This window comes from Schistosoma haematobium, chromosome 1 (genome assembly GCF_000699445.3).
Source record: "Schistosoma haematobium chromosome 1, whole genome shotgun sequence".
NCBI classification, from domain to species: Eukaryota; Metazoa; Platyhelminthes; class Trematoda; order Strigeidida; family Schistosomatidae; genus Schistosoma; species Schistosoma haematobium.
The window spans coordinates 16,598,813-16,612,494 of NC_067196.1; the positions used below are offsets into that span (position 1 = coordinate 16,598,813).

The window sequence follows — 13,682 nt, forward strand, 5'->3', positions numbered from 1 at the left end:
ATTGTTCAGACTCGTTAAGGAAACCGGTATTAGGAAAGCGACTGTTAGCGAAACAATCTCAGAGAAAGATGGACATATTATACGTTCTCAATCCAGGAGATTGGATCGATGGGCAGAACACTTTAGGGATCAGTTCAACTGGCCTTCAGCCACACTTCGGTTTCCCACGGTCTCCAGTCAACCTGAATGGCGAGTTAATGTAGATCCTCCATCTCTTTACGAAGTTGAAAAAGCCATAGGAAATCTGAAGCGAGGGAGAGCAGCAGGCCGACAGGTTTACTCCTGAGATTTTTAAGGATGATGGTTCAGTATTAGCAGTGAGATTAACTGAGGTCTTAGGTAGAATTCGGGAACTAGACGTAATCCCATCTGACTGGTCTCAATCACTGATTGTTCCAGTCCATAAGGAAGGACAAAAGTCCTCTTGTGACAATCACAGAGGAATCAGTCTGACTAATATAGTGCCTAAAATATTAGCTTCAATAATACTTCAACGCCTAACCAAAGCTCGTGAAGAACAGACTAGAGAAAATCAGGCTGGTTTTCGACCTGGACGTGGTTGTATAGATCAGCTATTCACACTACGTCAGGTTCTAGAACACAGACACACATTCAGACGCCCCACAATGGTAGTATTTCTCGACCTTAAGGCGGCATTCGACTCTGTTGATCGTAAGGTTCTATGTCAGTGTTTGTCACTGAAAGGAGTACCAAAGAAGTACATTAACCTTATAAAGGCTCTCTACCCGAACACAACTAGTAGAGTGAGAGCTTATGGCGAACTGTCATCAGAATTGATTACCTCAAGTGGTGTTCGTCAGGGCTGTCCACTCTCTCCATTCTTGTTTAACTTTGTCGTCGACGTACTTTTAGAGATAACACTTTCCTCGTCTAAATTTCCAGGGGTTGAGCTTCTACCGGGAGGTTCACTTGTTGACTTAAAATATGCTGGTGACATAGTTTTATTTGGTGAAGACGCTGACAAAATGCAGAGTCTTCTGACCACTCTAAGCAACAATGCAGGCATGTTCGGGATGCGATTCTTCCCCTTGAAATGCAAAATGTTGCTTCAGGATTGTGTTGCATTGACACCCGAACTAATGATAGGGAGTGAAGTAATTGAGCGTGTCGATCGCTTCATTTATCTTGGAAGTCTCATCAGCCATTGTGGTCTTGTGTGTGACGAAATCTCAGCACGGATACAGAAGGCTCGACTAGCTTTTACCAACTTGCGTCATTTATGGCGTAGGCAAGATATCCGTCTATCAACTATCAACTGCTCAGCAGTTCGTTCCGTCCTACTTTATGGCAATGAAACATGGCCGGTAAGAGTAGAGGATATCCGTAGGTTACTAGTACTTGATCATAGGTGTCTTCGAAATATTGCTCGTATATCCTGGGACCACCGAGTAAGTAATACAGTAGTTAGGGAACGGTTACTAGGTAAGGATGGCAAATCAATTGATGAGGTAGTGAAACATCATAAGTTGAAATGTCTGGGACAAGTGTTACGTATGCCCAACCACCGAATGCCCCGACGTGCACTTTTTCATGGTGTAGGAGTAGATCGGAAGAAAGCTAGGGACGGCCAGACCAAAACATGGCACAAGTCCATGAAGTCACTGACAAGTAGACTGAGTCATGTTGGTAGGTGTAGACTACCTGGTTGGGGACCGCGAGATGATAGCAACCGATGGTTAGAGACCCTGAATGACATGGCTCAAAATCGTTTGCAATGGCGCAGGTGCATCCACTCTTTGTGTTTTCCCAAATTCTAATCTTCTGAATTCTTCATGTCCCTTTCTTTTTTCTCTTTCCAAATTTATTTCACTGGATTATACTCCTTGAATAAAATCTTCACACCCTAATTTTTCTGATTACAGCTTATAATTTTACTACATCTAGCACTACGGGATTTGAATGGACAACTGCATCTCTGTGCTAATGTGGTGTGGCAACTCGAACTGATGTACGTACGTACGAAGTTCTATGTTGTGACTGACTGACTGAAAATAGTATATTTGTAATATCCCAATGAGTCACGAAACGTCAGAAACTCTAATTTTTTTTACTCATCGGGATATTACAAATATACTATTTTATTTATACAATCTAATTGTCTAAAAAAATAGATTCTATTTATTCCTTCGTCTATTAATATTGTAGTGAATGAAAACTCAAGTTCGGTTAACCAAATTATTGTTTTATGTAAAACAGAACAATGTCTTCGTAAAATATGAAAATGATGCACTAAACCCATCATCTGCATATCTTCATTGAGTTGTTGTTTACATACTCCATCATTCTTCCAATCGTTTTCTATTTTATTTCCTTTTCACTTGATTTCAATCTTCTGCTGCTAAGCATTTCACTTCCAATTCCTGCTACACACTACTTAAATCTGTCCGCACCACAATATAGCAAAGTAGAAATGTGAACAAATTATTATATGAAACAGTAATGATCGAATAAAAAACTCACATGTTTTAAGTTGATATATTGTTGATGAATGTGATAACATCGCCAGGCACTTTGAATTTGAATAGCTGACTTATGCCAATTTTTTATGCTACGTTGAACAGTTAATCTACGGAAATGAGATTGTATTATTGTTGCTGATTTGTTTCGATGTTCTTGTAACTGTGCAACATATCTACGGGCTAGGAATCCACGTGAAAATGCTTGAAGCATAATACAGGACTATAGTATTCAAGTGGAAAAAAGAGAACAAACAGGTACAAATCACTTTTATGATTATAGAGGGTAATAAAGTCTATAGAACACATGATGCCAATAAGTTGTTGATAACATAATCAAGAATTTCACAGATAAATAGAGAAACTACGGTGAACAAAATAGAAGTACAAATGCCATTGTGAACGGCTTTTGTTATAATAGCCAAAGTATATGTCAGTGGACTCAACATTCGGGTGACAAAAAGGAAGAAACAAATGTAATAGATTGGGGGAATTCAGAATTATAACATGCTTTCGCTCATAAGCCGTCCTCAAGGTCATACATTAGATAGAACGATGACGAACGAGATAGGCTATTAGATGAAGCCAGTGACGTACTTTGTTGGTGTATCTGAGGGACAGACAATGTATATATACACCATTGGTTTGTGTAAACTCATTCGATTTTTCAATAACATCTCATTCATGAAGAGGATTGGGCTAGTGTTTAGCAAGTGCACACAGTATCTACGAAACAGTGGCTGTATGTGAAACTTTAACTCTGGTCTTTCGTATACGCATTTAAGTATGAGATGTAAAAGACAGACAATAAGGACAAAGTCTTTAAAGTACAAATAGTACATTGGTCTTTTCTGATCAGTAAATTTACGATTACTTAAGCGATTATGAAGCTGATTCACTCATCATTCATATTTTACAGTTGCACACATACACTATCTCTCTATATGGGTACTAGTGGGATCCATGATATGCGTTTCGTCCTACTTAAGACTTATCAGCTAAATATACATGCGTTTATGTTGATGTTTACTCAGAGAATCGAACCCAGTACCACTCGCTCCAGACGCCGGCACGTTATCCACTGAGATTATGTGTTCATCGACTATATATCCCAGTGATGAGTTCCAAATGGGATGAAATTCGAGTCCAGGATTTCACTGCTAGCCACTCCCTAACTTTACTAAGAACTTATGATCAAATGGCAATATCGAGGGAGTCTACTAATAGAGACTGATCGATTGTAGTCCTTGATCTCGACAAAAGGAAAATACAAGCCTTTAGAAATAGCTATCTTTTACTAGTTCAAAGTTCCACGAAAACATGCAACCAATATCACTGTGATTAAATAAATCACAAACAGATTTGGATATTGTTTCCTTGGGACAGTTTAACAGTCAACAATTTACTAGATTTATCTATGAATAGTTATTTGATCATTTTGACTAAGTCACACTCAGTTTCAATATTTACGAATCAATAGTTTATGTTTACACTACTATGACGTGTCTGAAAGTATGTCAGCAAATAAACTAAATAAACGAATAATAAAAGTTAGAAATTACCTTTTTCAATAGGGTATAATTTTGGCGTGCTTGGTAACCACGCCAAGCGCTCTGGATTAAGGTAGCGGATTGGTGAATGCGTTCAAAATAACATCGAATTAAAAATCGACGAACATAAGATTGTATTATTATTGCAGCAGAGTTTCTCAAGGATTTGATCTGTACAACTTGTTTACGAACAAGATAACCACGTACAAATGCCTGGATAGTAGTGGATGCCTGAAAAGATGTTAGAAAAATATGGGCATAACGTTTGAAATATCAGAGTAATTAGGGCCTGTGCAACATTCATATTAGAAACAAATTGGAATAATGATGGATGATTCGTCAAAAAATTTCAAAAAATAACCACTTAGTAACAGAGTCGCGAGCATATTCTTCTGACGATGTGTTTGAGTTACCCGGAAAACCATTAGCTTTCAAGGGATTGCTATAACACATTTTATCAACCTTTAACTTTTGAGTTATCCAAACTCATCACGAAATATAAAATGACTTAATCAATAACAGCTAAACAAGATGTATAGACTTAAATATTACATGAGTTGACTTTTGAAACGCGCCACAACTAGATAGTGTGAATGGAGAAGTACCAAATAAAATAACGTAGAAAATAAGTACATGTTCATTAATTCAAATTAAAAAAGCCTGTTAACAGCGAAAGGGCACTAGCAAGATTAAGAAATAATTTGAAAAAAAACACATAAGAGTAATTTTTACAAATTTTAATAACTCAGGAACTGAATAGAGACTCATGTCTACTCTTCGATTTCAAGCCACAGATTATATGTACAGGTAACATTTCCTATCCGACTGAAGAAATTGAATTGAGCTAGACTTTGAAATTCATTAGTTTGAAGTTTATTGATTCAACAATCAGCTTAGATCTCATGAGAACGATTAATTAACGAATTCGGAAATATGTAAGGACAATAAATTACGACTACTAATACTAACAGTAAAAAGAATATCAAAAAAGGCATCAACACAAATTAACCACAAGGAAATAACCAAAGGTTTATGAATTTAGTTACAAGATAAAATATATAATTCAGCTGACATAACAAAACTATATGAAACTATTTTGAGAGCAGTGATCCAACAATTTAAAATTGTTTTAATGGTAGTAAAGTGAAGCTTACTGCCTCATTCCAAAGCACATATTTATTAATACGAGTGTGTTAGATACTTGAGATTGATCGACGGGATTAAGTGAATACAGATTAAACTGTGTAATGATTCTGAAAAAGCGACATCCTATTGTTTATGAAAATATATTACATGAAAACTTATGTCTCACAAATGAATTCCACAGTATATTGTCCAGCTACAGAAAAGAACAACCACATATTAGTGTATTATATGTACATAATCTTCAAGAAAATCTATTATTCAATGAAAATGTAAAGAAAATACATTAATTTGTCACCACATCTTTTGAATTCATAGACTCACTTTGATTCTCTTTCTTTCATTACGCCATTCCCTAAAAGTAATTAGAAAGGCATCAGGTGAAAATTAAGTAACATCTTCAAAGTATCAGTGTGAATGTATTATCGGCTTACTGTTAAATATTAAGCATATACTACTGATATGAATGGTCTAAGCTATAAATCATCTTCAATCAGGTAGATATTGGTCAACTTCAGATTTTGACTTATGCAGTCAGGACATTAATGAACAATCTATTCTGTTTAGTTCAAGGAATTTTGTAGAGATTAATCTATAACGATTAAAACCTACAGATCTGTTCTTTTGTTGGACAAATCAACACAAACCATGTAATCTCTTTCTCACTGTAATTTTGGGTTGTTTAAGTGTATATAAAGAGTGGCTTTTTTTCATTAATTCTTCAAAGGTACAAGTCAGGTTTTGTATTCGGATATTCCGCAGCTAAGTAAGGTATATAGATCTGATGCTGAGTGAATATAAATCATATTTATTGTTGATATGTGTATTATCAGTGAAAATTCATTTCGATTAATATATTATATCCCCTCGGTTATATTAACTACACACACCAAATATAACTTTCTTACAGTTCATTAATTTAAAGTCAACTGGTCAAAATGGAGGAAGACAAAAAAAAACAATCAATTGATTTCCTTAAATGCTACCTTATTATTCAACTTTAAGTTTTGTACAATTACAATCTTATTTTATTTACTAATGGAATGAAAATAAACAAATGAATATCTATAACTTTCAGATAAACAATATTATATGTATATAGGCTCGGCTTCATCAGTTGTCAAAAAAGGAAATAATAAGGAGAACTACAAAAATACGCCAAACAAATAAACATATAGTTTCATTTTGATTTGTCAAAAAATATCAAGGTAATCAGTTCAATGAGTTTTGAGAGATTCATCATTCCAGAAGATATGAATAAATTATATGGAATATGTCTGTAGAATGATTGATAGTTATATGGGGTGCAAAATACAAGAAATTGACAATGTTAAGTAAATCAATACAATCAGTAGAACAATACAATAAAAACTGCACCTCAATTACAATTAACAAACTTTTAAGCTTTAAACTCACCTTCCATAAGGTATTAATTTTAACTTAGAGAAATTAATATAATCTTGAAAACGGCGCCAGGCATTTTGAATAATACATGCAGCATTATCACGAATAAGCAGATTTAATTTATATTTATCTGAAGGACCAACAACTAATCTGTTAGCCAGATACGCTAAAATAGTGATAACTAATCCAGGTGGAAGAATATTACTAAAATTAGCCGATGAAATTGGTGTAGAAAGAAGCAGTGGAACATCACCTAGCATTGAGAGCTGGATAATACAGAAATAAATAATAATTCAGAAATAGAAAACATCAAGATAGAATATAATGTACGTGTCATAATTTTTCTGACTAGCTTGCAACAGTAGATGTTGAAAGTGTAGAGCATGTGTGCATAACAAGTATTCAATAACTGATTTTTCCACAACACTGCTCACCATCTCTTCTCAAATTAACATATGGGCAATGATGAGGTTAAGCACATGATTTTATATACAGAAAGTAGGTTGTTTAGTACATGAGTTTAAATGAGATAATTGACTCATGTGCTACACATGAAAGTCATGATCTTCATTCACGTGCGATACGAGATGAAATAGAACTAAGCTAGAAAAATTAAAATGATTGGACCGAAACAGAGCATTGATCCATGGGGTCACTAATTATGTCTCAACTCTCTAGATTTCCGTTATCAAACAATTTAAAAACAATGACAGAAAGCTATCAAGAAAATACTAAATAAAGTTTTGCGTACTAGACTACAAGACAGGGTTTACCAGTAGGCAATTAGCCCAGTATTAGGGATATGATTTGAACAATCTTAAAGCTTCTTGTTTATTATTTCCAAGGTTCACTTTACATGCTCTTTCAAAACACCAATTAATAACTACATGATGGCTCGCTATATAAAAAAAATCACACCAAGAATCAATAAACTTTATAAAATAACTTTTTTCCTTAACTTAATTAAAAAGAGGGTGAAAACCTACTTTCTTTTGAAACAACGATAAATTGAACAGATTGTTACGTATGAGTAAGTGGTTCGGCAGTGGAACCGATATATTATTATTAGTATACGTTGTACACTGGCGAATTAAACCTTGAGGTAAAACAGTTGGTAAATAATGGTGCAACAGATAACATAATGCTCTACCATCGGTAAACGATTCATCTAAACTAGTAACCTAAAAAGATGAAAATACAACGAAGAGTCACGTGTTTTAAACAAATAAAAAATTTCATGGGATTACAAAATGTGGTCATCATAAATGAGCATAATGTTATGATTGTTCAGTAGATGCCATGAATTATAATAATCGTAAAATCGAGGACTAATATGGATCGAGCCAAGTTGACAAACTACAACATGCTTCGTATACTGTCAGATACAGTTCTTTTAACTGCGTAATTCAGAAAAATATCCCAATAATTATCCTGTTAAGTCTACTGGTGTCCTTGGACTTTAAATGGACATTTCCTATTGGTCAATGTTTATTTCACTTGTCAAATATTGTTTTCTATTTTATGGTACGATGTGGTCTGTTTGATTGATATATAGACAGAGTATGTCTGAAATATAATTATTCATATCTCAGAGGCTGAGACTTGCGTTCTGGACTCAACTGGCTGGGCTAGACAGGGGAGTGGGGCCAATCGGGACTCTAGAACGTTCTTGCGTGTTTACGCGTCTTTGGTCCGATCGATAATTCGCTAACCTCCAATCAGCAGCTCTTTTTCACGTTACAACAAAGTCACAAACTAACAGGGTGATACTTTTTTGTAGGCTCTAGAAAGTAATCAAAATAGTTATCAATGAGGTTATGAACTATAATAGAGTGACTTATTTACAAAATAGTTGTTAGTAATCAAATTCAAATAATCCCGATTATCATTGGAATTAAAGGACAGTAGTAAAAAGGGTTACAGATTGTCTAGACACCATGAAAACCTCTAGAGATATTATGAAGTCGTAAGAATTTTGGAAGGAAGTTCACACACTTTAACTTACTGGAACATTATACAAATGACAAACTAAAGCAGCCCAGTACAGTAATTTGAAGTGAGCCATATGGTTTTTATCGTCTTTTACATTATTGTCAGTAGATATATTTAACTTTAAATGATTTAATTCGTTCACACACATATTTGTATCAGATGAATTGATATTTGTTTCAAGAGTGTGAATTTCATTTTCTAATGCGGAATGGTCAAGTAAGGCAAGAACCTGATGACGTAACAATAAGCACCAAAGTAATGTAAGGGTTTTTTCACGATGTCCATCGACAATATCACGAGGATCAATTAAGCTCCCTTTAGTAAGAACAAAATATAAGCAAAGAACTGTAAAAAATATAGACAACTGGTGCACTATAGAATAATACAATGAGTAGCTATTATAAATACACCAGTGACACTTTCAAGCAACATAGTTGGTGTAGCAATAATTAAGTGACACACTTATGAGTCACTCATCTATAAACAAAGCAAGGATTTTCATAAATTTGCGTCAGTCCAAGTTATTACACTTCACATCAGTACAAAGATAGTGAAAAATTGGAAAATAATATCAGTGATAGTCAAACACTAAACGTAAGAAATATAGTTTCAAATGAGTGGATGCCAAGTTAGGCTCAAGATTAAGTGGAACTTAACGGATGAATAGATGTAACTTGTTTACCAGGTATAGAAGCGCATACTCCACTTGGAGACACATACTATATGTGAAGGATAGTGAAATTACTCAATTGCCCAAACCGAAGTAGACAGAGGGAGGCTGGAGGACGCTACCTAGCAATCGAAACGATTACTGTACAATGTACGGCGGATTTCGAGTATCTATCAGATCAATTATTCTTGACGATTTTGGAGATAAAATGATGGAGGTGTATTCAGGGACTAGCTGCATCTGACATGATGGCCCGAAGAAGCTTGAAGTGAGGGCACCAAATATGCCCATTGACGGGTTGATGACTATATTTTAGGGTCGAAAGCGTTCAAATTTATTGATCAACTTTATATTTCGCTATCGCATTATGATTCATGCATTACAACTCGGCTTGTAGTTGGATCTAAAATACCTAAATTATAAACCGCGATAAACAAGGACAACGCTGTGAACTATTTATACAATAAGAACTTGCATAAAAAACTTATCGAACTTAAACTAAGGAAATATTAGGATCATAATAGCACTATACAGTTACGAATCCATTACATATTATAAAACTCAAAGAAAAGGCTATTGACTGGGTAGAACTTTATAAAGTTAGTAGACTCGATAAATAAATACATTACTTTGTTATGAAAAAAGATACATGATGAAGGATGAACGTTTGTCAGCACATATGAAGGACATTTTAGTAATATAGTTAAATCAGTGATATTATTTATGTACGAACAGTCAGTCAGTCAGCTACAATGTAGGACCACGCACATATATTGCAACGGTTCAAGTTGCCATACCTCATTGACACAACAAGATGAACACCGAATTCATAGAAGTAGTTACTTCAGTGGTGGTAATATATAAAAGAAAGATTGCATGTAAGGATCTAATACAGAATGAGAGAATTAGTTCGTAGAAAGAAAGACATGAAGCGATTTTAATCTCATAGTTTAAAGGAAGACAGAGAGTGTATAAAACTACGCAATTGTGATCGATTCTGAGCCATGTCACCCAGAGTCACCAACCATTGGTTACGATAGCCATGCGGACCCAAACCTTGAAGAGGCTTCGTCAGACACCAACCTATTAGGGTTTATCAGACTTCCAAGATAAGTGAAGTTGTCAACGCGTTCAACTACTTCAATCCCTATCTTTAGTTCAGGAATTGACGCAGCCCAGTCCTGAAGCAACAGCTTGCATTGAGAGGGGCAGAAGCGCATCCCAAACATCCTGGCATTGTTGCTAACATAGGACTGCATTTTATCAGTGTCTCCACCAAACAGGACTATGTCATCTGCGTATTCTAAGTCGATAAGTATAGCTTCTGATAGATCAATGCTCGAAAATTCAGTCGACGAGAACGTTATTTCTAACAGTAGGTCTATCGTGAAATTAAACAAAAATGGAGATAGTGGACAGCCTTGATGGACACCACATGAGGTTGCAAAAGCAGATGACAGTTCGCCATAAGCTCTGACTCTACTGGTGGTATTCGAGTAAACGGCCTTCACAAGGTTTATGTACTTCTGAGGTACACTTTTCAATGACAGACATTGCCACAGAACCTCTCGATCTACAGAGTCAAGAAAAACTATCATTGTCGGACACCGATAAGCATGCCTGTGTTCTAGAACCTGACGACTGGTGAATATATGGTCGATGAAGCCACGACCAGGTCTGAAGCCTCAATGAACATAAAAGTATACGGTGAAAAGTTAGGTAAAACTAACAAACTATAAAGACATACCGTCTGCCATTGATATTTGACCATATTGTTCAAACGATTTCAGGGCAACCCCAACATTGTGTATTTTTTGAAGGCGACTTATAGCAGGGAATCGAACCATAGACATGAGACTATTTGGTTTGATGACGGTAGGTGCTTTCTCAGTAGACAATGTAGGAATTAATAATTCAGCAAGTTTTCTAAATAGTAATAAAATACCATTAGGGGTGATGGATGCATTAAGGAGCCAAAATTTGTAATATAAACGATGAGTTCTGACACAGATAACCATGTCAAATTTCAGTAAGGAGATACGTAAATGTAAATTGTATTTATTCAGGATGTAATAAAACTCAATAAGTACAGCAAAGAATACAAATAACTATTAATTATATTGTATAACTCACACTAAACGAACACCATCTCTTAAGTCTACGGCCAAGTTTTCAACAGTAAATTGATATTCATCTAGTGGTGTTTGATTTACTGTGACTTGTGCTCCTAGGTAGGCTAAATGACGAACTAGATTATTTTCACCATGAAGAAAATTTTGAGCAAACGATAATAAGAGCGATGAAGAGGACTGAAATAAGATAAAGAAAAAATAATCTTAAAAATTACGTACAAGATACAAACCGACTGTCATATAAAGGTTATATTTGAAAAAAAACTGAAGGTATATGACCACAATCCAAAATATACAGTTTGTGACTTTATTCTTATATTTAAATAAACGAAATATTGATTGGTTTGTAGCGGGGCTAAAGTAGCCGCACCTCATTTCATTTATTATTATCCTATTACCCAATCATGTACTTCAGTATATGTTGTAATTGTTATTGAGGTCTGAATCTAAAACCGTATGTCTATGCAAAAATGTGTGGTTACAAAATAGAACTGACATGAGACCCGAATGTGAAAGCAGTCAAAGTATAATAAACTATGAATAACACTTAAAAAGTTAGAGATTGTGGCAATGCAATTAAAATAACGAAAACATGAAGTTATAGAGAGTAGAGTTATTACAGAAGTAACTTGATAATTAGAAATGGGATAAAAATTCAATTGAATAATAACTGAACTGGCAGTCATCAAACAGAATAAGGAGGAGGGATAAGTTATGAAAGAAATTTTCCACTACCTTAAAAAAAAAGTTGACAAAGTTGGTAATCAAAAACTGATCACATGAACTTTTTCTGATACACAGAATAAAATCGTTTTTTGAATGTGGAAATGGATATCAATGATCAGTAGGTGGGTGAATAGGTGTATGTCTAGTGTATAGATTAAAAAAGTATCAATAACCAAAAGAGAGAAGAAAAGAAATAATTATATTATTAACTATGAATTCTGAGATAATCATAACATTAAATTAGCCTGTTTGAATAATAAAACGCAACAAATAATTTTAAGAAAACCTGGAAGCATTGGACGACCATTTCGTCCTATTGTGCGACCCCTCAGCAGTGCGCATCCACGACCTCGCCTTGCAAGATTCGAACCCAGGAGTCCCACAATAGGATGAAACGTTTATCCACTGCTTCAATTGATTCATGATTTTAACCGTCGAAAATAATGTTAACTTGACTGAAGAAAATAAGTATATAAAGGACGAAGTCTTTTATCAGAGTCACTGTTTCCTGAAAAAGAGACATTATTTATGTAGATAATAATCCACAAAGTGTTTATTTTAAAGGGAATCATTTAAAGAATATTTTTTACGTACGTTTATAGATAAATTTGTGATGTTCAAATAAAACTATCATAAACAAAAACAGTAATTGTTTATGATAAAAATGTATTGATTATTAAATTAATTTATGACAGTTTATATTGTTTATTTCATCTTTTTCTCTTAACATGATCTTTTAATTCTATTATCAGTTGAAAATATAACTTACTTTAATGAGAGATTTAATGCGAAATAAGCATGGATCATATTTAATTAACATATGCCTTTTAAAACAGTCTATAATCCAAATAAATATGATAAATCGTTTAATCACATGACGATTATAGAGGATATCACGGTTTGGTAATATATCTGTAAAAATTACACAAATAGAAAGTATTCAGTAAAGCTAACAAATTTTATTAATTATTATATATATATATATATATATATATATATATATATATATATATAAATTGTGATCATGTACCGATCAACGTTAGACCACCATTGGAAACCTGGATGCACTGGAAGGTCATTTTGTCACAGTATGGGACTCTTCAGCAGTGAGCATCCATGGTCCCGCATGTGGGAATCGGACCCAAGACCTTCGGTCTAGTGCAAACACTGAACCATCAAAGCCCTAACCCAATATTGTCTTCGGTGGGTAACTGCCTTACATTCGACACGGATTAACTCCAGTGGTTATGGCTTCTTACTAGAACTCCGAAAATTACCTCTAGTGAGCAATATCGTGGATTGGTTGAGGTTAGCTATTAACACCGTTGGATGCCAACTCAGTGGTCCAGAGGCTAAGCGATCGCGTGCGAGACTCAAGGTCATGGGATTCGATTCCTACATGCAGGATCACCGGTGTACACTCCTGAGGAGTTCCATTTTATGACGAAACGGCCGTCCAGAGTATTTAGGTTTTCAGTGGTGGTCTAACTAATGTCGGTTTATGATTTCAATGAAATACAAAAAGTAGTATCGTAGAATGAGAATTCTGAAGTACTAGCTTGGGATTGTTTGACAGTTCAATAATTCA

The 13,682-nt window shown here is 34.7% G+C and overlaps 1 protein-coding gene across 2 annotated transcripts in view; it reads right to left on the minus strand.

Moving 5' to 3' along the window:
• Nucleotides 1-13,682, minus strand: part of MS3_00001227 (uncharacterized protein) — a 47,025-nt gene that overhangs the window by 12,659 nt on the left and 20,684 nt on the right. Inside the window, exons 11-19 of one of the 2 annotated variants that reach the window (XM_051208707.1) lie at nt 12,864-13,006; nt 11,370-11,545; nt 10,984-11,162; nt 8,580-8,881; nt 7,561-7,755; nt 6,587-6,840; nt 5,495-5,525; nt 4,040-4,258; nt 2,482-2,700 (exon numbers count right to left, since the gene is read on the minus strand). In XM_051208707.1, the coding sequence (XP_051073266.1) occupies nt 2,482-2,700; nt 4,040-4,258; nt 5,495-5,525; nt 6,587-6,840; nt 7,561-7,755; nt 8,580-8,881; nt 10,984-11,162; nt 11,370-11,545; nt 12,864-13,006 (1,718 nt within the window). Of the gene's footprint in view, nt 1-2,481; nt 2,701-4,039; nt 4,259-4,946; nt 5,526-6,586; nt 6,841-7,560; nt 7,756-8,579; nt 8,882-10,983; nt 11,163-11,369; nt 11,931-12,863; nt 13,007-13,682 lie in introns of those variants that run through there. The other variant, XM_051208708.1, reaches the window with a different exon arrangement.